The sequence below is a fragment of the Andrographis paniculata genome, unplaced genomic scaffold, assembly GCF_009805555.1.
Source record: "Andrographis paniculata isolate CXL003 unplaced genomic scaffold, ASM980555v1 Contig64END, whole genome shotgun sequence".
NCBI lineage: Eukaryota > Viridiplantae > Streptophyta > Magnoliopsida > Lamiales > Acanthaceae > Andrographis > Andrographis paniculata.
The window spans coordinates 820,689-843,574 of NW_026137600.1; the positions used below are offsets into that span (position 1 = coordinate 820,689).

The 22,886-nt window shown below is 29.4% G+C and overlaps 3 protein-coding genes and 1 long non-coding RNA gene across 4 annotated transcripts; 3 read left to right on the top strand and 1 right to left on the bottom strand.

Annotated features, from left to right (window-relative positions):
- The first annotated feature begins 393 nt into the window (after window positions 1-393).
- Window positions 394-7,842, top strand: LOC127261812 (actin-related protein 7). The gene is made up of 7 exons (XM_051290217.1): window positions 394-590; window positions 3,148-3,363; window positions 4,136-4,277; window positions 4,919-5,163; window positions 5,731-5,914; window positions 6,530-6,597; window positions 7,535-7,842. The coding sequence occupies exons 1-7, from the start codon at window positions 513-515 to the stop codon at window positions 7,685-7,687; spliced, it is 1,086 nt and encodes a 361-aa protein (XP_051146174.1). The 5' UTR covers window positions 394-512; the 3' UTR covers window positions 7,688-7,842.
- Window positions 7,843-13,785: 5,943 nt separating this feature from the next.
- Window positions 13,786-16,021, top strand: LOC127261664 (bZIP transcription factor 53-like). The gene is made up of 2 exons (XM_051289959.1): window positions 13,786-14,253; window positions 15,809-16,021. Exons 1-2 carry the CDS (start codon window positions 13,786-13,788, stop codon window positions 16,019-16,021), a joined length of 681 nt encoding a protein of 226 aa, XP_051145916.1.
- A 224-nt stretch (window positions 16,022-16,245) lies between these two features.
- On the top strand, window positions 16,246-18,207 carry LOC127261645 (uncharacterized). Its single transcript, XR_007840951.1, has 2 exons — window positions 16,246-17,099; window positions 17,163-18,207. It is a non-coding gene; the product is annotated as an uncharacterized LOC127261645 (long non-coding RNA).
- A 1,297-nt stretch (window positions 18,208-19,504) lies between these two features.
- On the bottom strand, window positions 19,505-20,223 carry LOC127261644 (serotonin N-acetyltransferase 2, chloroplastic). Its single transcript, XM_051289931.1, has one exon. It carries the CDS (start codon window positions 20,170-20,172, stop codon window positions 19,624-19,626), a length of 549 nt encoding a protein of 182 aa, XP_051145888.1. The 5' UTR covers window positions 20,173-20,223; the 3' UTR covers window positions 19,505-19,623.
- Window positions 20,224-22,886: the final 2,663 nt, after the last annotated feature.

Sequence of the window (22,886 nt, forward strand, 5' to 3'; positions counted from 1 at the left end):
ATTTTTTTATATATAACATATAAGTTTAATTTTTTACAAAACAAACAAACTATTAGGGGCTGTTTGTTTCAAGGATTTGATAGGATTTCATTGGATTTGGATTTTAAAATCCTATGAAATCCATATTTGGTTAAAAAAAAATAATAAAATTTTAAAATGATGAGATTTAAAAATATGGTTCAAAATTCTACAAATGAGGGATTTATTAGCCATGGATACCTATTACTTTTAAATCCCATTTAATTGGATTTTCAATTTTACTTTTATATCATTAGAGTTTGAATTTTAAGAGAATTGATGCAGCTACGATTAATTAAAGGGAAAAGACGAATTGTATGAAATTCCAATTTTACCCTCGCCAAAACCATATAAAACTCTCCTAACAGAACCCCCCACGGCAAGACGTCGTACCTGCGCACCGGCGCATCTCCTCCTCGTCCTTCGCCGTCGCCGGAGAGTTCCGGCAATTTCACCGTGTGAGTGACAGACCTCAATAAGGTACTTCGATATTCATGGAAGCGGTCGTGGTTGACGCTGGAACCAAACTGCTGAAGGCAGGTTTTGCTGTTCCGGACCAGCCTCCTTCTATGGTAAATGCTTGTTTACCCTAAACTTGAACTTGCGTGTGATTGATTGAAGTAAATATCGTTCAATAGAGACTTGAATCTATTCTCGTTTTCGTGCGTTCTGAATTCGAAATTCAATTCTATCTTGGGGCGGTTAGCGGTGTATTTGTTACTGCTTGAACAATGTTCTTGAATCGTTCTTAATTACTTTTTGAATTCTTTATTTAGGCAAGTTGGGGAAATGACTATGCGTTCTTTCGAGACTTGGGGAATTTCATATCTTCATCTACGTTGAATATTTTCCGATTGAGGAGCTAGTATTCGGATTTTGCAATTTAAAATGAGGGTCAGCTAGGGTTGAGATTGGCAAAAAGTTTAGCGTGACTGAGATGAAATAGTTTAACCTAATGATATGAACTTATCTTTTAGTGTGTGCTTTCAAGCAGGAATTTGATCTCTTGTTTCTGAATCATGTAAATGTTGATTAATTTGTTTAATTCCCTTGAAACCATTGTCGGCTTAAGAATGGATACCTACCTTTTGGAGAGCTACAGACAAAGGATAGACTAATGATAGAACATTACCTAGAGTTTTTCTCTTAAAAGCACTGAAGAAATGCTACGCATATTCTTTATTATTCTTCTTGTTATACCCTCAACATTTAGGTGCTTAAGAACGAAGATTTGACCGCTGTTAAGTGTAATCTTCTCTAATTTGATCATTTTCTCTGCATTACCAATTAGTGCTATCACTATAGATAATTTTGCCTCTTAGTATAGTTGTTGAAGGTACATATACTTTGTGGAGCTTTGGTGAAATCTCCTATTGAATCGAGCGGAGATTTATGCAAATAAATAAAAGATGGGTTTTTAATTTCTTGGATTTCTACTAAATAAAGAGCTTCTACATTATAAAAATAGGAAAAAACATTAAAAAACAAACTTAATATTGACAAAGATAATGGAAAATATGAAAGTAAGAAACAATGAAAACCTTTTGAAATAATTGATAAACTAAAGAAATTTAGAAGAGAGAGGTAAGCCCTTTTTCATTTGTGTTTTTGTCCTCATCCTTGCACTCTGCGATCTAAAATTAAATAGTTTTCTTACTAAGACTGTAAAACACATCTAAAACTGCTTTTTAATCAAAACATCACGTCCAATACCCAATTTTTGTTAATAAATTTCAAATTTTGAAACAGCTCAAAAGAAAAATTAACTTAGCTGAAATGGTTGCAAGAATAAAAAATATGTGTATTTGAGGAAGGAGCATTAAGAGAGACCAAGAAAAAAATGTTGAAAATGAGAGTGCATTAAAAAGAATGTTTAAGTGGCAAGTATCTCGCTTTTGCTCATCATTATCTTAAAATGTTAATATAAAAGTATTGCGTCATTAGAATAATTGAGCAGGAAAATAGCTCAAGTCATGTGTTTTAATGGCAATAAGATACCACATTAAAGCCCTATGCGCATTGTTACATGTACCACGGATATTTTCCCTTATGATATTTGATATAGTACAACCTTTCTAAATATGTTGTATGAATGTTATTATTGACTTTTAATTCTTGGGCAAAAAAGATAAAAAAGAAAAGAAAAAAAAGGGGAAAAAAAGGATGAAAGATTCTCTTTCTTGCCGTCTACCTATAAAGGAAAATTCTAGCATTTGCTCTGCCCTAGATATCCCTTTCCATTGAGTACCTATTCTATTCATCAAACCAACAAACCATAATTGTTTGCGTTGAGACTCAATCAAGAGCATGGAACTACCACCGGCTGTTGTTGATGCTGGTTCTAAGTTAATGAAATATAGTCATGCGATTTTGGATCGTGATCCTGAGGTAATGTTTAATCTCTCTATTAGAAAATTGAGGCAAGGGCAAGGGGAATTATATATAACAGAACATAATGACTAATGCTGTTTTTCTTTGGTGGAAAATTTAAGCTTTTTGGATCCTTGTTTTGAGTATCGTTGCAGCCAAGGATTATGTTAGACGGTGCGAGTGTAGTTGGATTGTCGGTGAGATGTGCGTAATTCTTGATGAATTTAAAGGATCCAATTTTATTCGGTGTTCGGTAACTTGTGAGTTGAGCATCTTTGCGGTACAACTGATTAAATGATATGTGCGAAGAATCATAATTTCAATTCAAAGGAAATTTTACCACAATTAAGATCAAGGCAATTATGATCTGAAATAGAGTATAAGAAGGCTCCATAGTGGACTTGTTAGATGGGGATGATATTCAAGTTGGTTTTATTCCTTACATATCAAGTAATGACCTGAATCACTGTTGCAAGTAGAAAAATGTTTCCTTGTGTGTAAGATTGATTTCAGGGAAATGTTGGACATTCTTTACAATGTGGTTAAGTGGTTAGTTTATTATATTCCAATGTGATATTGCTTTGATAATCTTGATTTTCTGCATTCTCTTTAGTTTCTATATAACTTGTTTGTTAGGTCTCTGTCACATTTTTAGTCGACCTCTGATCATGCGATGCTTATCCTTCGATGGAGTATATTTTCTTCTTTCACTTATTCCTTATTTTTAATATTATTTTACTATGATGCTTCCTCTTTTAGGTGATTCCAACTCAGATGAAACAAGTACCTGAAGATGAGTCAGTAACCAATGCTTCCTTGCCTGAGAATGCAACAGTGGATCCAATTGTGCGAGGCTTCATAAGTGATTGGGATGCCATGGAAGATCTACTGAGCCATGTTCTGTATACTGGTCTGGGCTGGGAAATTGGAAATGAAGGACAAATTTTATTTACGGATCCATTGGCCACTCCTAAGGTTAAGTTAAATCTATCATGGTCCTTTTTTTTTTTTTTTTTACAAGGTTGATTACATTTGTGTTTCCCTTCCTAATTTGTTGTTCTTTTATGAGGTCCTGTTTTTGGGTACTGTGTGCATATGTATCTGTATTCAGCACTGCCACTGCCACTGCCACTGGAAACTCATTACTCATTGTTGTGTAAGGGAATATAAAGTTGTATGTGGTAAGGCTATCCAGGTGATACTTAAACAAAAAAAGCTTGATGAGCCTTTTGCAAAGCAGAGATCGTGTCCTTATGAATTATCTTCTGACTGAAATCATGCCTTTCCTTGTAGCTTGATTGGCTGCAAGTGGAAACTCTAAGTACTCAACTGATACTCTGTGATATTCTATTACAATTTATAATTGTGTCCTGATAATTTGTCTGCCGACCGAAATCATGCAATTCCTTGTAGCATGATTGACTTTTGACTAATTATTTATACTCTAAGATGTTCCACTGGCTTATGGAAAACGATTTCATAAATCCCGTAAAAGCAACTATCTGTGAAGGTATTAATGGTCCTACTTACTACTTAGATAATGCCAGCTGTTTTTTTCTCTCCTGGAGTGCTTTACTATTTATTATATACAATTCTGTTTGTTAGGAACTATATACCATTGTTTATATTTAATATTTAGCCGTCTATGTGTTCTCTTATGTGACATAGTTGATATTACTATTTATTTAACTCTTTATTAAGCATCCTGCCATTTTCAGAAATATTAATCCACATGTTCGTCAAACAGGCAATTAGAGAGCAACTGGTGCAAATGATGTTTGAAAAATTCAATGTATCTGGTTTTTTTGCAATTGAGCAAGCTGTACTATCACTTTATGCTCTGGGGCGCATCTCTGGCTGTACTGTTGATATTGGCCATGGAAAGATGGGTATGTAGTGACATTATCGTTCCTGTAATATTCTGATTTTAATAATTGGCGCTATTGAAATGGCATGTCATGTTGTTGATTAGAATGCTAGAATTTTACTCTCACTAATATTTGTAATTTATTGTATATCAATGTTTTTTTGAACTTAAACATATGTCTAGGTGGCTATGCTTGTCTCATATAATTTTCAATTCCCTTTTCACTCATATATGCCATTCAATACTCTGAAAATTCTCTCGATCTTTTTAACATAGAGATTAAACTTTAAAGAATATGGCTATTTGGTAAAAATTAATGTTGCCAGTTCTTTTTATCTATTCATTTAAGCTGTTGGCAGATTTTCTGTGCTTCCATTAAAACTACTGTAGAAGAAGCGCTTGATGGATAAAATTTAAATTTATATGATGAGTAATTTCTAGACAAGGTAATGTTCCTTACCTATTTCCTTCAACCTGATCCAGATATTTTGATAGATTCTGTTTGATGCTAAAAGTTTTTATATTCTGTAAATTGCTGTATTTACTATTACTTATCGGTTTGAACTTACTGGTTTAAAATTTTCTTTACTATAAACATGTAAATTAAGTTTCTGTGTACTGATCTATTAGTGTATAATTTGTTCTTCGCCTCCATATTTTCAGACATTGCATCGGTAATTGAAGGTGCTGTTCAGCATATATCCTCAAGACGTTTTGAAATAGGGGGTTTGGATTTGACTAATTTGTTTGCTCAAGAGCTCCGTAAATCCCATCCATTTGTCAACTTGAGCACATCCGATATTGAAAAATTGAAGGAGCAGTATGCATGCTGTGCTGAGGATGAGAATGCTTATGAAAGGGTCCTGCAGGATTGCCCTGAGGAGCAATTCACTCTGCCTGACGGACAGGTACAATTGCCTTTTCTTCATGATGTTCTATTGTCATTTTACACTTAAAGAGAATGATGAGCTGAGTTCCATTAAAGTCCGGGATATCTCACTATTACGAATATGTAACTGCTTTTGTATTTAGGATGTGTGAAGAAGATGAGATTTTACTTGACACTGGATGTCCATTGACAATGTTACCAATAAGTCACCTATCCGGATCTGCAAAATAGTAAAAGCAAGTGTTCGGAGAGATTTTGTTGTCTGTTTAGCAACTGGTGCCACTTAATTCTCTGCTTAAACAAAACCGCATTGCAGCTTTTAAATTTGCTCGAATGAAGTCCTTTACAGGTGTTAGTTATGTAGGTATGGTCGTTGTAGAGCTCGTAGAATGTAATGCTGTGGAGGTTGGTTATACTAACATGATTAAATAGTTTTGATGTGCTGATAATATGACTGACCTGTTTTCCTGCTGTAGATTTTCCTACTTATCATTCAATTGGTTTCAAATTGAGCCTTTCTTTTGACTGCTCATGATCTTTGTGAATTTCTACTCGCTCACTGCATATTTGATGTTATCTCGTTCAGGTGATAAAAATTGGAAAAGAAAGGTATGCTGTTGGCGAGGCCCTATTTCAACCATCTATGTTGGGTTTAGAGGCACATGGGATTGTTGAACAGCTTGTTCGTTGTGTTGCAACTGTGTCGTCTGAGAATCAGCGCCAGCTTCTCGAAAATACTGTACTTTGTGGTGGAAGTGCTTCCATGACTGGTAACATGCCGTGCGCTTTTCTTGAAGTGATTTTCTTGTTAGCTATATATTTCAGTAATGATTTATCTTACGACATCGTCATTCATTAATAGAAAATTTCAAAACACTGTAGCTTTTGAGTTATGTTCTGGTAGTATATTTGTCCTGCTCTTTTCATTATTAGATTGGCTATTTTGCTTCGTATCTGGTTAAAGATTTATAATTCCCTAACAATAATCTCGCTTGTTTGGAGTAAACTCTTATAATCGATAGTAATATGCAAAAGTTTCGTTTATGGCTTTGTTGCTTCAACTTCTATATGTTGAAGTAAGTCCCATCGATTTAATTTAAGAACTGAGCCTTTCAAGAGGAGATTAATCGGAACTCTATAATTTAAATTCGATGTTTTGATATGCCAAGATCAAGATCATACTTGCAATCTTATATCAAAAATTAAAGAGCTTCCTTGTTGGATTAAGCTAAAATCTTTTGCTACATTTTGGGTGCATACAGTTAAAAAAGGGACATGTGATGGTGGTAGGTAGTAAGTTCGTAGAAATGTTTTGTAGTTGGTCTCCCGTGGGATTAAAATCTTTGCTGGGCAAAATGCTCGATGCCATTTTTTTGCTGTTACAGGGTTTGAAGAAAGGTTTCAGAAAGAAGCTAGCCTTTCCTCGTCAGCCATCCGCCCTTGTCTGGTGAAGGTAGTTTAATCTTGTCTTATATTCTTTGAATTCTTACGAGCTTATCTTTGGAAATAGAAATCCCCTCACTTTGAATCTCTTAATTAATCCAGAATTAGTTGAATCTACCTGTAACATAAATCCGGAAATCTACTGCACAAAACAAACACTTGACTAGGTTCTGTGGACATCCATATTATATATTTACATATCACCCCGACTCTGTTACCGCAACATATGTTCTTAGTGTTTTAATGACGAGACATAGTCTACCTGTGGCGAGGCTTGTTATACTATGTTGCACCAAAGCGAGTCATTTTAAATTTTAATTAATGTGATATTTTGTACTCTCTTGGTCCATTTTAAAAGTATACATTTAATTTTGATGCAGAGGTTTGGATAGTTAAAAGTAGTGCAAAAATAATTTGACTTTTACATTTTTTTGTATAAAAGTAATGATTTGATGGTAAAGTAAGAGTATTTGTAGAAAAAATGGAATCCATAATTCTTATAAAAAAATAATTATTTTGTAATTGGACAATCTAAAATAGAAATATATATACTCTGTGAGTGGACTAAGAGATTATTAAGTTTTATGTATAGAAAAGTATGCCTTTCTGGTAAGGAATCTTTTATTTTAATTTTGATAAAATTGCTTATAACTCACCATAGTTTGAAAAGTCGCATTATTTTTTTCAATAGTTTGAAATTTGCACGAAACTCTATTGTGTTTTTGAAAATACAAGTTAACTTCAAGCAGTTTCTAAATTATGAGGGAGAATGTTACGGACATTCCAAACCACAGGTGAGTTGAGTTACAAGTAATTTTACCTTCAAATTTTCTAACCTCGCTAAGAAAGGGAATTTTGAGATTGTATAGCTATAAGTAATGTTTCTAAATCCGATTTTGTGAAACATAATGAATGTTTCGGGGTTTGTTTGTTTGTTTTGGGTACAGGCTCCAGAATACATGCCGGAAAATGTGGCGAGGTATTCGGCGTGGACGGGAGGTGCCATAATAGCGAAGGTGGTGTTTTCTCAGAATCAGCATGTGACGAAAGCTGATTATGACGAGACCGGACCTTCCGTTGTTCATCGTAAGTGCTTTTAGAGTAGAGTCGGGATTTATACTAATCGGCCGGGATATGATATGATATGTCTTCAAATAGCTGAAGTTATTGATGATGTTGCTGCTCTGCTCCTGTATGTCTTCAAAATGTTATGTAACTTGCGGACGGATTGAATTTATAACTGTTAATGAGTCGAGTCGAGCTGTGCTTTTCTATATTCGAGCTTTAGTTAGTACTCATTTGGTAAGTATGCCTTTAGAAAAGTTATTAGTTTTTTACTATAAAATGCTTCTTTTTTATTTTTGTCTTTTTCATTTAAAAGTATCAATTTTTATTTTTTTAAATAAAAATAATCATATACTAATATCAAAATTAATTTTTAACTTAAATTATCAACATACCATTTTACTTATTTTTACAAAAATGATTTTTTGTGTATGTTTTATTTGTTCATATTTTGTTTGATTTATTTTTGGATTCAAATAGCGGTAAATGTTTGAAATAGTTTAATTAAAATAATTGTATGACGTCAATTTTAAATGTAAAATTAGTGTTTTGGATTGAATCGTTATTATTTACTAGTAATATTTTAATTTCAATTCTAACTAAATTTAATTAGCTATTTAACTATATATATATAAGTATTGTAAATTTTAAGTGTTTTTATTTTGTCAAAAACTTAAAACAAATATCCTTTAATATACATGTCATATAAATGATTAGCATATATTTATATGTAATACAAAATATATCTCGTATTGTAAATATGACATAAGCTGAATTATAATATAATATATATATATATATTGTATTATAAATTTATTGAGATATGTACGAATATATGTTAGGTGTGATATGTTAGATTCATGCTCTAACTTAAATTTGTTTATACTTGCAATGAACTAAAATCTATTCACATTCAATTTGTTTCATTTATTTTAAAAAGATTTTGTTTAAAATATATACTCTCCCCATGTCCCACTACAATAGTCTTGTTTACTATTGTCCAAAAAACAATAGTTTTATTTTCACGAATAATCATATCACTACCCTTACTCTTTCATTATTATTATACAATTGCCACTACATTTTACACTAATACACCCACAAGGACAAAAATGTCTTTTACCTGTGCTTTTTATCCATATTCTTTAAATCTCGTACCCAATACAATCAAGACTATAGTTCCGGAACACATGGAGTATTTGTTTAGTTGTAATTTAGAATTGATTTGAAATCAAATATGAATATAATTTTTTATTTCAATATTATTTTAATTTGTTATTTTATATAATAGTAGTGTAATATAATCTTTTTGGTAGGAAAATAATGTATTTATATTGAAAATTATTACTAACTTGTTGAAAGTGATTAAAATTGAAGGCAACCTAAGTCCTTGATTTATATAATAAAAAAATAAGAATATTTTATTTTATTTTTAGCTTTGAGTTGTTATTTTAAATTAAAAGAATATTAATATAATGAATAATTAAAGGATATCTGTAAATGATATCAATACGAAAACAGATATCAACATATCACTCTAAAATGTAAAATATTCTGATTTATTTTTTTCTTTTTAAATGACTTTTTTTTATTAAAAGCTAATTTAAAATATCATCTATAAATATAATACACACTCAACGCGCATATAAACTGAATATTAAAATAGTTATAATATCTATTTTTCTTAAGTATTGGAATAAATCCAAATCTTTCATATTCCCTATTAAAAACATTAGGAATAACATTCTCTGATTTTCATACACATAAGAATATTCATCGCTTTATATATTATATATATATATTTAATATTTACTCAATTTTTACAAACTTTAAAGATTACACGTGTGTGTATTTAGTAGATACAGAAATTTAGTAATAATATGATTAATAAATAATTAAAAATATATTAGTAAAATTAAATATAACATAATATAAATTATTATTGATTAAGATTAAGGTTTAATAAAAAATTTAAAAATTATAAATTATAAAATATAAAATATAAAAAAAATAAAAGTAAAACAGAACCTAACGATAGGTGTGGTGTGTTTGTTTAGTAAATTTGTTTGATTTTTTTTCTTTTAATGTACGCAATAAATTGTATAAATTATATACAAATAATGATTTTCTTTTTTAAAAAAAAAATATGTTTTTTTGGCATTGTGGAACACATTTAATCTAACCAACACTTTTCAATAAAAACATATCTCTCATAAAATAAATTCATATCATGCAGCATTTTTGGATGCAATGATTTTTTGTGAGTAGTATAAAAAATTGGATCAAAAATGCAAAATACATTTAACATTAAAAATATTTTTATATTTGTATAATTTTTTTTTGTATAAATATTCCTCTATTAATATTATAAGATACCAATAAAAATATTTTTATAATTTTTTCTTAATTTATACTATATTTTAACATAATAATTAATATTTAAAGATCAATTCGCAAAAAATAAATGAGACTTTTAGAATCGGATAGAAATATATTATTTCATATTGAATATTGACTTTTTATAATGTCTATTTTACTTCTTTTTTTTTTATATAAAATATTGTTGTCTTTTTTTTTTTTTTTTTTTTTATTTATGGAACAACTGTTATTGAATATTGGTGTTGGGATAATAGAATATTTTTATTTAAAATAGTATTATATTTAATCTATACATGACTTAGAGTTGAATTTATGGAAATACCAAACTGAATTATCTGTCCCATTATCACATCCTATCCTCTATTCCACAGACATAGTGTGTATATATACATATACACGTACGTATATGTTATACATACACGACGTATATGCATACATATATAATTGTTGTACCAAATCACAATATTAGAGAAAAATACACGGAAAAAAAACAAGGCAAGGCAATCAAATTAAAGAAATCCAAAAATTCTTGAATAATTCAAATTACACAAAAACATATATACACTAGAAAAGAAAAACACAATTGGATACACACAAACAAAGTGAATAAATTCGAAATACTATTTGGGAGTAAAAGAGAAGAAGGGATAAACTTACTACAACTATGTAATAATAATAATAATAATAATAATAATAATAATAATAATAATAATTCCTCCTTCTCATAACTATGTATCTATTTGCTTTTTACAGAGGATTTTAAAAATATTAGTATTATATTGAGATGTAGTAAGAATAAAGTAGAAATGACTAAAATAACGTATTGTGTGATATAAAGGTAATGACAAAGGTAATGACATTTGTGTAATATATTGTAAGTTGTGAAGGTATTTGTAATGTTACGTAGACAGTACAATTAGTTAAAAAAAAATGAATACTTTGTTATGGACGGACTAAAATAAAAAAAAAATGGATAATTTGTTATAAAACGGAATGAGCAATAATAATAATAATAATAACAATAATAATAATTTTTCTTAATTAATTAATGCACTTTCCAAAATCCAACCAAAATTGAAGGAGAAGACACTTACCAGACAACACAGAATCTTCCACTCCAATTTAGACAAACACTTTATACTCAGAATTATGACGTAACATATGTGATTATGTATATATACATACATATTTATATGCCATTTTATTTTATTTTTTATCATAAAAAAATATTATCATTTTTTTTTAAAGTTAAAAATCATACTATAACAGTATTTTTTTTGCTATAAAAAAAATAAATAAATACTTATCAACACCCCATTCTTATTAAAAATTTGTGTGGCAAATATTTGAATATACAAGGAAAGAGTATAATAGTCCTCCAAAATTACAACTCCTAGGGCCTATATGGATAATATAATTACTTCTCCATATACAGGTACATAATAGATAATACATACATATATATACACTACCATATACATATTCTGAACTAAATCTGCTTTTGGCTATCTGTTGGACTATCCAATTTTATTTTATTTTATTTTACATATATATATATATATTTAATTTCAAATACTTCTCAAAATATTTTAAGTTTCTAGGAATTTTCAAACTCTAGGATCATTCTCTTCTCTTGGGTTTCTACCAATCTTGACGAACACACACATACACAAATCCAAAATACCGTAAGGTTTGAATCTATTCTTACGCTATTCATCGATTCCTCGCTCTCTAAAATCGCCAAATCAAATCCAAAATTAATAAAATCATTTTTCTCAATAAAAAATCACATCAAGCACTAATTTTCAATTCAAAATCTTACTATTTTCAAACTAAAAAACACAAATCCAAACATCAAAGAAATATCCCATTATCATGATATCCAAAACTAAGTGTTTCAGATTATTATTAAAGTAGGAGCCCACTAAAAGAAACATACATAATTCAGGTGTAGCTGCAAGAAGATATGAACTATATAAAGTCAACTATTGAGATTACAATTTACATGAAAAAACATAAATAGAATAATAGTAATAGCTAAAGAGGGTTATGGTGCATGCAATTTTTTAATTTTAAATTTTTTAAATAAAATCAATAAGAGATGAACATTTGCTTTTTACATTTTATTTTCCTAGTGCAGCTCAAAACACACAGCACCAACTTTTCACCACTTCATTACCTCAATGAAGTAAATTTAATTTTGTTGCCTAAGTTTAGGTATTTGATGTAACCTCTTAGAAGAAGAAGCATAAGAATTTTAAGGTGCTACCTCTATTTACTTCTATAATACTTTTAGTGCTTCTTGAGTCATCAAAATGTCATTCATATTGACATTTCTCCATCCCCTTTCTCCCTCCTCTTATCTCTCTTTCTATCTCTTCATCTCTCTCTCTATATATCTATGTATCTATCTATCTCTCTCTCTCTCTATATATATATGGACAGATTTGTCATGTCTACCATCAATAGATGACATCATAAATCACAACACACTGATTAGTCTCAACAAATTTCTAGAAATGGATAGCTTTTTAATTTAAAAATCATGATTCCTCTAAATTGACTTATATTCATTGCCCCCTCTTTTTTATTCCAAAGGGAACAAAATTTCATGTCATAATATGCATTCCAATAATCACTAACTTTAATCCATTGCAAGCTTCTTCACATGTGACCTTAGTTAGAAGCATTCTTTCTAGTAGTATTATCCTCAACACTTTTTATTTTTTTTATCTCTTGAAATTACTAATGTTGTGTTTATATACTCTATGTTTTGGAATTGTTTTAGAGATTTTTCGGTAATAATAGAGTGTTGGAATAAAAAATAAGTATTAGATGTGATGTTTTTGTATAAAAAATATTGACCCTGTCCAAGAGAAAAGTATTCGGTTTATCTTATTTGCTAGTCTGTCATAGATGTATCAATTTTCTTTTTTATTTGTCTTATATAGATAATATTCCTACAGTTCTAACATATTTACAACAATATCACTTATAAACTTTCTAAAAACAAACATAAGTCATAAGGGTATTTTTATCTTTCCACTCAACACAACTATTTTTACAAATAAAATGCTATTATTCATTAATTTCCGTACAAAAAATCAAATATTTTTACATTATTGTAGGACTGGGGTAGTAAGTTTTTTTTATATATTATTTCAAATGAAAAGTAGATATTTTTTTAATTATAACTATTGATGAATGAAATAATGTAGGAGTGATTTAAAAACATATGTAAACAGAACCTAAAATACTTTATATCCAAGTAGCTCATAATTATTATTATCTCAATCTAAAAGTTAGAATAGTGGAGAAATTTACAATTCACATAAGTCTAAATATAATTTGTTATTTCTGTAGATGTGGAACTCAGAATCTATGTCAGAATCTATGTGATACTAAGTTCAATTAATTGAAAATTTATCCTCTCACTTAAAGAAAAAAATTAGTTCTAAAAGATATTTAAATTCTTGATTCCTCGAACAAATTCATACCATGTGAATATAAATTCAATTTTTATCAATGCATAAGATAAAAAAGAAAACTTACACAGATAAAGAATGGCCACTCTGTTCTTCAAAAGGGATGCCTTCAACTTCAGATGAACTTATGTAGGCGCCCCGAAAAAGCTCGTGTGTCTCGTCTGTCTGCCTCGTATTATATCCTTCATCCGCCTATAAATACCCCTCCATCGCTACAAATCAAATTCGAGGCCAAAATCATTCAATACAAGAAAAAAATATATATAAGAATGCAAGAAATGAATCAGTTTACTCATGAAAATTTCCCATCCTTCCCGGCCTACTCAGTCTCGATGCAAAACAGCTTCCCTGAAACGCCGTTCAGCAGATCATACACAGCCAGTCTGCCATACTACCACACATCTCTAACAGTCCTCAACGAACAAACCCTCAATCCTACGTGCATCAGCAGTAACTCAGCCACTTCTGATGAAGCAGAGGATCACCAAATCAAGATCATCGATGAAAGAAGACAAAGGAGAATGATATCAAACAGGGAATCTGCTAGACGATCAAGGATGCGTAAACAGAGGCATCTAGATGAGCTTTGGTCCATGGTTCTTCGATTAAGGACAGAGAACCATAATCTCTTGAACAAAGTGAATGACTTATCTGCAAGCCATGACAGAGTTGTTCAAGAGAATTCTAAGCTTAGGGCTGAGGCTTTGGATCTTCACCAAATGCTTAGGGATCTACAAGTTAGTCAAAATATCCATAATTAAACTGTTTTGAAAGATCTTGAAGATGCCTAGAGATGTTCTTCACTTAATGCTATCGGCTCTATACTAATTCGAAGAGATAAAAGCATTTTACAACTTAGAAGTTAACCTTATTGTATCATCAGTAGTGTTTGAATTCGATGTTTTTTTTTTCCATGAAAGGACAGTGTATCTTAGTGATTCTATATATCAAACTCATCAAGAGCTGTGCAAAATTGCAACAAATGAATCAGAATCAACAATCAAGATAGCACATCAAATCCAATGGAAAAAAATGAAATCAAGTATGAATATGTATATGTCTATGAACAAACATGCCCAATCTATGCGTTCTTCTTCTGCAATCGAATGTCACATTATCGAATTTCTCTAATTGCGTTACGAAAGCTGATAAAATTTTGTTTGAAGCTGATGATGTATTGAACAATGAATGAAATTCAGAAGATTGAATAGGAACACTTCACCTGTCGCCATGGATGCTGAGAATGAACGCTTTCGTTGCACTGAATCCCTTAAACCCCTGGAGAAAACTGAGATGTCCATAGCGATGCATAATTTCAATTAGCCGTTGCTAAAAATCAATTTTCAATTTATTTCCATCTTCTATTTGTTCCAGATAAAAGTGCCAAAGAACAAAACCCTAAAATTGAATCCAAAACCGGTGCTGATAAGTCCGAGGCAAACGGCATGATTAGGTGACAATTTCAAGGAGGGCGAAAAAGGTATGAGCAAATGCAAATCGTCATCGTCTTGGAACACTGCATCGCAGAAAGAGATGCAGGTGAAGAAAAGACTCCATCGTTGATATTTTCTTGGAGCTCCAAGGACTCCCAACATATTTTTATATATTATATATACTTAATTTAGTGTTTAAATTATACATTAAATTATATCGTTATTATTATTTATATTAATTAGATTAAATTCCTATGTTATATAATCTGTTGGGTCAAATTTATCTTTAAATTTGAATAAAGTTTATGTCCAATTTTGTCGTGATTTTATTCTATTTTATCAAACTTATATTTTAATTTTAATAAAATTTATCTCCAATCTTTGTTTGTCATAATTTCGTTAAAGTCATGTCTTAGAGTTGTATTTTCGGTTTTAATTTCGATGTGAATGAGTTCAATTCTTTTATATTCTATTTTCGTTGGGAACAAATTTATTTTTGATTTTAATTTTATTGAAGAAATATAATTATACATTTAATTTTATCTTAAATTTTAAATTTTTTAATTTTAATTAAATTATTTAATTATATTAATATTAATTTATAATTATTTTTACTATATACCCTTTTAATACGTCCATATTACAATCGGAGGGAGTTATTTTATTTTGAGTCTAACATTGAGTGTGATATAATTTTATTTCCAGCTCTAAAAAGCAGAGATTTTTTTTTTTTTTTATCTATATTAAATTATTATTATTAAAATATTCATTAAATTAGTATAGTTTAAATTTGAAAGTCTGTCATCTGGACTTGGGGTCCGGGATCTTCCAACTAAGTTTTCAGACATTTTCGGGCCAGGCCCATAGGTGTGAACAAGGTCCAGGCCCAATTACAGTCCTCTATCCTCCCCCACGCGATATGGTTGGACCGCTGCAGAAATGCGGGCAGCAGCGTCAGGCGCCTGGATTAGGTGTCCGCGTTCCCAAGAAGATGATGAGGATGATGACGACGATAAGGCATCCACAGAACGGCGTATATCAATGGCTGCAGAGTACCCCTACCGATGCGTAATTGAATCCTCCGAAGAATAATTGAGGGAGAAGCTGAGGCGGTAATGGCGATGCTGATGATGGGATTGAGCTTGCAGTGCGTGCTCGACTTCGTCGTTGCAGGCGTTTCACTGATGATCGGATTAGGTTTATTCGCGTTCATCGCATCAATTTTATGCTCCGCTGCTTTCTACCAGAATGTTAAGGAGATTTCCTGATTGAATCGCGCCTAGGGTTTCTGTGAGTGCTCCTTTATCCCTAATTTGGTACCGATCGATTTTTGGATGAATTTATTCCTAATTTGGTAGCGTAAAGGAGGATTTGGATATTGTTTTTTTTTTTTTTTTTTTTTTTTGTGTAGTTCTGTAAGCTTTCTTCAATGGCGGATTTGATGGAATTTGGTGTATTTGGTTACAGTGGTTAAGGTTGAATCAAGATTCAATTAGGATTGGTGAATTTGTAGAAATCATTGATTGATTGATTGATTAAATTGTTTGTGGCATTTGTTGTTGATGGATTTGTTTGGATGGTTCTTTTGTTGGCAATTAGGGTTCTTAACCAACAAAAGAACCAAATGATAGATCTTGAAACTTGTGATTCTTTTAACCTTAGAATTGTGCATTGTAAGTTTTGAATTTTTATTTAAATAATGTTTGATGAGAAGTTTTATGAAAGAAAAGAATTTGAGTAACTTGAAATACAAATGGTAAAATAATTGTAAGATTGTGTAGAGACTCAAAAGAAACACATCCTGGTGAAGATTGAAGTTGGTGGGCAAAAAAATTAACCGAATCGTTGAACCGAATTGAATTGAACCGAATTTATGGTTGATCGAGCAAATTAGGTTCGAATACAAATACTGCATATTTGATATATTTGCTCGGTTCGGTTCAGTTTCGGTTTTTGATATTTTTTCAGTTCAGTTAATTATATTTTAAATTTTATAAGGGTGTGTTTGTTTGGGGTTTGGATTTTGAGTTGGGATTTGAATAGTAAAAATTTTGAATTTGAATAGTTGTATAATGTAATATAAACAGGTGTTGATTTGATATTTTGAATGTAAAATTGATTTTTAGTATAATATAAAAAATAAAAAATAGGTGTTGATTTGATGTTTTGAATGTAAAATTGATTTTTAGTATAATATAAAAAATAAAAAATAGGTGTTGATTTGATATTTTGAATGTAAAATTGATTTTTAGTATAATATAAAAAATAAAAAATAGGTGTTTGATTTGATGGTTTTGGAGGGGGGAAATTGGATGAATAGAGTAAATCCAATCCAATTTCCCAAACAAACACACCCTAGTTATATTTGATTCGGTTTCGGTTTGGTCACGGGGTTCGATTTCGATTCGAATATTTGAAATATTTGTAAATATTTTGATTTAATTAGAATTTTAATTATTTTTTAATATATTCTTTTTTAATTTCGGTTCGGTTCGAATTATTTGCAAATATTACAAATATTTTCAGTTCGAATATGGTTCACGATTTCGGGTATTTGTTCGGTTCGGTTCGGTTCGGATATCAAATACCTGCATATTTGCAAATATCTGAACCGTGCCCACCCCAATATATAAGCACATGATATTTCGAATTATGAGACGCAATTTAGCATAATTTGCTCGAACATATGATAGAACTCTTTATAGTCTCGTCGGTCTAATTTTAACATTTTGACTTTTTGACGAACTTCTCCATAAAAGATAAGATAAATAAATGTATCTCATTACACTGAATGGGTAGGGGTCGTTGGAGTGAATGAGGGTATTATATTAGTCGATCTTGACGTATTTTTCCTTCCGAATGTACTTATCTTTTAGGACACTATCTTATTTCATTGGTTTTCGTTGTAATATGGTCTAAAACCGTGTAGTTAAGTAATCGGATGCATCATTTACTTTTTCAGTAACTAGGTCGGATGTCCCCGGCACTCATATATATAATGTAGAAGCACAATCTAGTCGGGCATTTGAGTTTGAACCGGCGAAATTACTTTGATCTTCATTTGTTCGTTCGTTGCTTTTGAGGGCGTTTATGAGATTATTTTGTTCGGGAACTTTTGTAACCATCTCTAGTTGTCTTGTTTCTTGTTTTTCGCTAACAATCCGTGGCTGCAAAAATGCAGGCTCGGTTGCATCCGATGGGCGATTTCGATACGAAAAACTGATGTAGATTCGGGATCTCGTTGTTACGGTTGATAATGTAGTTTGAAAGAGTTTTGTATTGTATATCTATCTATTATGCCTATTGGAACAAAATAAAGGTTCTATTTAGAGACGGATAGTTTTTATTGTTTTTGATATAATACTAGCTTTTCTAAAAAATTAACACATCAAATATTTAATTTAATTTAACTGAAGTTTTGAGTAGTTTTTTGGGTGTATTTTTATGGGCTTAGAAAGAAATTGGTTTAAGTTTGGTATTAAAATAATATATGATAGTAGGGGTGAACAAAATATTCGAAATTCGAAAATTCGATTTGAACCAAGTCGAAATTTAAAATTTGGTTCGGATTGAATTTCTGATAAATTTTAGATTTTTGGATCAGATTGGTATATTTAAAATTCGAATCAATCCGAAATTTGAAATATACTATTTTAATATTTTTTTATTATATATATTTAATATTTTATTAAAAAATATTATATTTTATTATAAATAAAAAAAAAACTCAAAATTATTAATTATATTTTAATATATTTAATTTATATATATTATATTTCCTCCGCCATCTAGAAAGTATACATATTTCTATTTTGGAAAATTCAATTTCAAAGTAAACATTTTATTAAATACCTCACTTTTTTCACAAATACTCTTATTTTACATCACACCGTTATTTTGCAAAAATGTCATTACATTACTTTTAACTAACCTATTATAATTAAAATATTATTATTTCTTAAATATATATTTTGTATGTGGACGGTATGAGTATATATTTAATATTACAAAAGAAATTTAAATATTAAAAGATCATTAAAAATATTTAGAATTTTGAATTTTTTAGTTCGAAATTTTGAATTTCGGAGTTCGATTACCTCAGTTCGATTCGGATTGGTTTTTCAAAAATTTCGGATTTTCGAATCGGTTAGAATTCGAAAATTTGAATGTTATGATAGAATATTTTATGAGGAAAAAAAATGTATTTTTTTTTTTTAAATAAAATAAAAATTTGAAGTTCGGTGTAAAGAAATAAATTTTTTAATTTTATATCATACAATTAAATATATTTTAAATTTATTAACTTATACTACTTCTTTTTATATATTTATTAGACTAATTATTATTTTAATTTAAATTTATTTATTTATATTGTACCATAATTAATTTTATTATCATATATTTAAAATTAATTACTAATTATATTAGTTATAAAATTTTATATTTACATTTAAAAGAACACCATGGACGGGAGTAATATTTTATGTGGTAGAATAAATATTTAATTCGATATTTTTTAAAATATATATAAATAATATTAAAAATTTCAAAAAAGTATATCAAACTTACCATTCATAAAAGAATCGTTAAATAATGTACCAAACATAAAAAAATATTTTAGCGGTGATAAGAATTACATATATATATATATATAATAAATAAATAAATAAATAATTATTTTTTAGGCTTCCTAACGTAGACCATACCTCGGATCCCACCCGGATCCGCGACGAAACCCAACGGCCTGTAAAAGCCCAAAACGCGGGGCTCCGAATAGAGCGCGATATTTCGGATCCCTTTCCGTAACAGGGCTGCGACCGTCCGCTCCATCACAGCCTTCCCCAAGCCTATCCCCTGGAAGCTTGGGTCCACCACCACGTCCCATATTATGGCGTTGAACACGCCGTCGCCCGTCGCACGTGCGAACGCCACCGGCCGCCGCGTCTTCTCGTACTCCGCCCACACCACGGCGTCCGTGTGCTCGAGCGCCGTGCGGATCTTCTCCAGGTCGCGGCGGGGGAATCCGACCGACGCGAATACTGAGTTCAGGTGGTCCAGATTGAGACGCTCGGTGCTGCGGTGGAAGGTGAATCCGCGGGCGGAGAGCGACTCGTCGGAGACTGAGTAGGCGGCGGAGACGGCGGCGTCGCGACGGCGGGGGCGGGTTAGGGTTTTTGGAGGGAGAGGATTAGGAACGATGGGGATTTGGGTGGGGAGAAGCATTTCGTTGCTTCGATTTTCGGCTTTTTTTTTTTGGAATATTATTTATTTATTTATTTATATTTGATGATTTTATTTTTGATTGAAATATGTGGTGGGAGATTTTTAGAAAAATAACTACAACTACAACTATATGGGCGACTGGGGTGTGCTAAGTTGATATAGACAATTTCGTCTGCTTATTTTTATTTCACATTAAAAATATTTTTATATTTATATAATTTTTTTATAAATTTAATATTATAAAACACTAATAAAAATGTTTTGTCATTTTATTTTAATTTATACTATATTTTTTTATAATAATTAATATTAAATTATCAATACTCAAAAAAATAAATGAGATCTTAGAGCCGGACGGATGTAGTATTAGATATATATATATATACTTATAAAATATTCTCTCCATCTCAACTAATTTATTTACTTCAGCTGGGGCACGGAGTTTTAAGTATGTAATTAAAAAATGTATTAGTAAAAGTAATTATGATATAATAAAAATAATTATAAATTAAGATTAAAATAATTAAATAGTTTAATTAAAATAAAAATATTATAATTATGAATTTAAAAATATAATTAAAGTGTATAATTATATTTTAAAAAAAAAATAATTTATATAAGACGAACAAATATGAAAATAATAAACAAATTAAATGAGACGGAAGAAATATTAAATTAAATATACTATGTCCGCCACCGACGTATTCAAGTAGTAGAATTAACATGTATAAAGACTATTATACTTTTAATATTTATTTTATTATTTGATGACATTTGTGAAAATACATTTAGTAAAAATGTAAACGGATACATACGTGATAAACATATTAAAATGATAAAAATGAGTAGGTTGACGATGGACATGAGTATTTAAAAAAAAAAAAAAAAATCTAAAATAATAGATTTGAGAATATTTTAGTTTGAATTTCGTATTAAAATAATATACGATATGATATTTTATGAGAGAAAAAATATATATATATATATACATTAGAAAAATAAAATCAAAATAGTAGAAAGTTGTTTTTGAAAGCGAAAGAAATAAACCCAAATTAGACGGATTAGTATTTTTTTTTTGTTTTTTTCATATTACCTCAATCTACTGTCAATATAATTATTTTCCGTTTAAATTTGTACAATTTTAATACTCTCAGTCCCATTGAAAGGTTGTCATTTTTCATTTTCGTCCGTCCTAAAACAACGTTACCATTTCTTAATTTAGTAATTGTACTACCTACTTAACATAATAAATATCATTTCAACTTACATTATATTACACAAATGTCATTACTTTTATATTACACAATACTAATATTGGCATTTTCGTCATTTTCACTACAGCCCATTATATTACTAATAGTAAAAAATTTACGTGCAAAAAGTAAATATCAACCTTGTATCGGGACGGTGGGAGTATATAGATTTTTTTAATAATTGTATTTTTTAATAAAATATATCATTATATTTTACACAATATTATAAATAATATCAATTTAAATATAAATAATTTTGAAGGTAAAATTATTCTTTATTATTTTTCTATTATATTATTACATATAAAATACTAATATATTAAAATTAATTTACAAAATGTACATTGTTACCTTTTCGTCGGACGAAAGAAGTATAAACATTGTTATTGATGACCGACACTTGATTTGTCAAAATAATACTCCATCTGTCTCAGATACTGTGTTTGCTACACTGTAGACACAGTATTTTATGAGGAGTGTAATTAGTAGATAATTAAGAATGTATTAGTGAAAATAATTATCTTATAATATAAATAATTATAAATTAAGATTAAGATAACTAATTAGTTTAATTAAAATAAAAAAAAATTAAAAATTTAAAATGAGATTAAAGTGTGCAATCATTTTCCAAAAAAAGGAAAGTGACATGGTATTTGGGACGGAAAAAACGACAACATGGACATGGTATCTGGGACGAAGGAAGTATGTATAAAGGACCAACAAACAACAATGGTCCACTAGTTAATCGACAAGTTTTTACTAAGGGTAGGTTTGTTTAAGAATTTGAATAATAAAATTTTTTAATTTGATTAGTGGTATGATGTGATATTTTAAATGTAGAATTGTATTTTTCTAGTATAATACTTTATCTGTCTCATATCTATATATTTGTTTCCTTTTTTACAGGGTTTTAGAAATATTAATATTATATTGAAATGTAATAGCAATAAAGGTAAAAAAAGTTAAACTAATCTTATTAGTATTGTATGATATAAAAATAATGATATTTGTGTAATATATCGTAAATTTGAATGGTATTTGTAATGTACGGTAGATAGTACAATTACTAAAAATAAAATTGGTATTTTGTTATAGGATGAACAAAAATAATAAAAAAATAGATAGATTGTTAAGGAACAAATGAAATATAAAAAAAAATAATAAGTATTTAATTTGATATTTTTTAAAAAAATAATAATAAATAATAGAAGTAGATGGAAAACCGCCAAACATCCTAAGAACACTGTGTGTTTGCTTGGGGTTTGGATTTTGAGTTGAGATTTGAATAATAAAAGTTTTGAATTGAAATAGTAGTATAATATGATATAAATAAGTGCTATGTGATGTTTTGAATGTAAAATTAATTTTTAATATAATATAAAAAATAAAAAATAGGTGTTTGATTTTTAATTTTTTTTAGGTAAAAAATTGATGAATAGTTTATAATATATTTAAATATCA

Coding starts and splice junctions, on each gene's coding strand:
- LOC127261812 (XM_051290217.1), top strand. CDS start 513: ATGGAAGCGGTCGTGGTTGACGCTGGAACCAAACTGCTGAAGGCAGGT. Junction 591..3,147: donor CGGACCAGCCTCCTTCTATG/GTAAATGCTTGT, acceptor TTCCTCTTTTAG/GTGATTCCAACTCAGATGAA. Junction 4,278..4,918: donor TATTGGCCATGGAAAGATGG/GTATGTAGTGAC, acceptor CCATATTTTCAG/ACATTGCATCGGTAATTGAA.
- LOC127261664 (XM_051289959.1), top strand. CDS start 13,786: ATGCAAGAAATGAATCAGTTTACTCATGAAAATTTCCCATCCTTCCCG. Junction 14,254..15,808: donor AAATGCTTAGGGATCTACAA/GTTAGTCAAAAT, acceptor TTTTCGGGCCAG/GCCCATAGGTGTGAACAAGG.
- LOC127261644 (XM_051289931.1), bottom strand. CDS start 20,172: ATGCTTCTCCCCACCCAAATCCCCATCGTTCCTAATCCTCTCCCTCCA.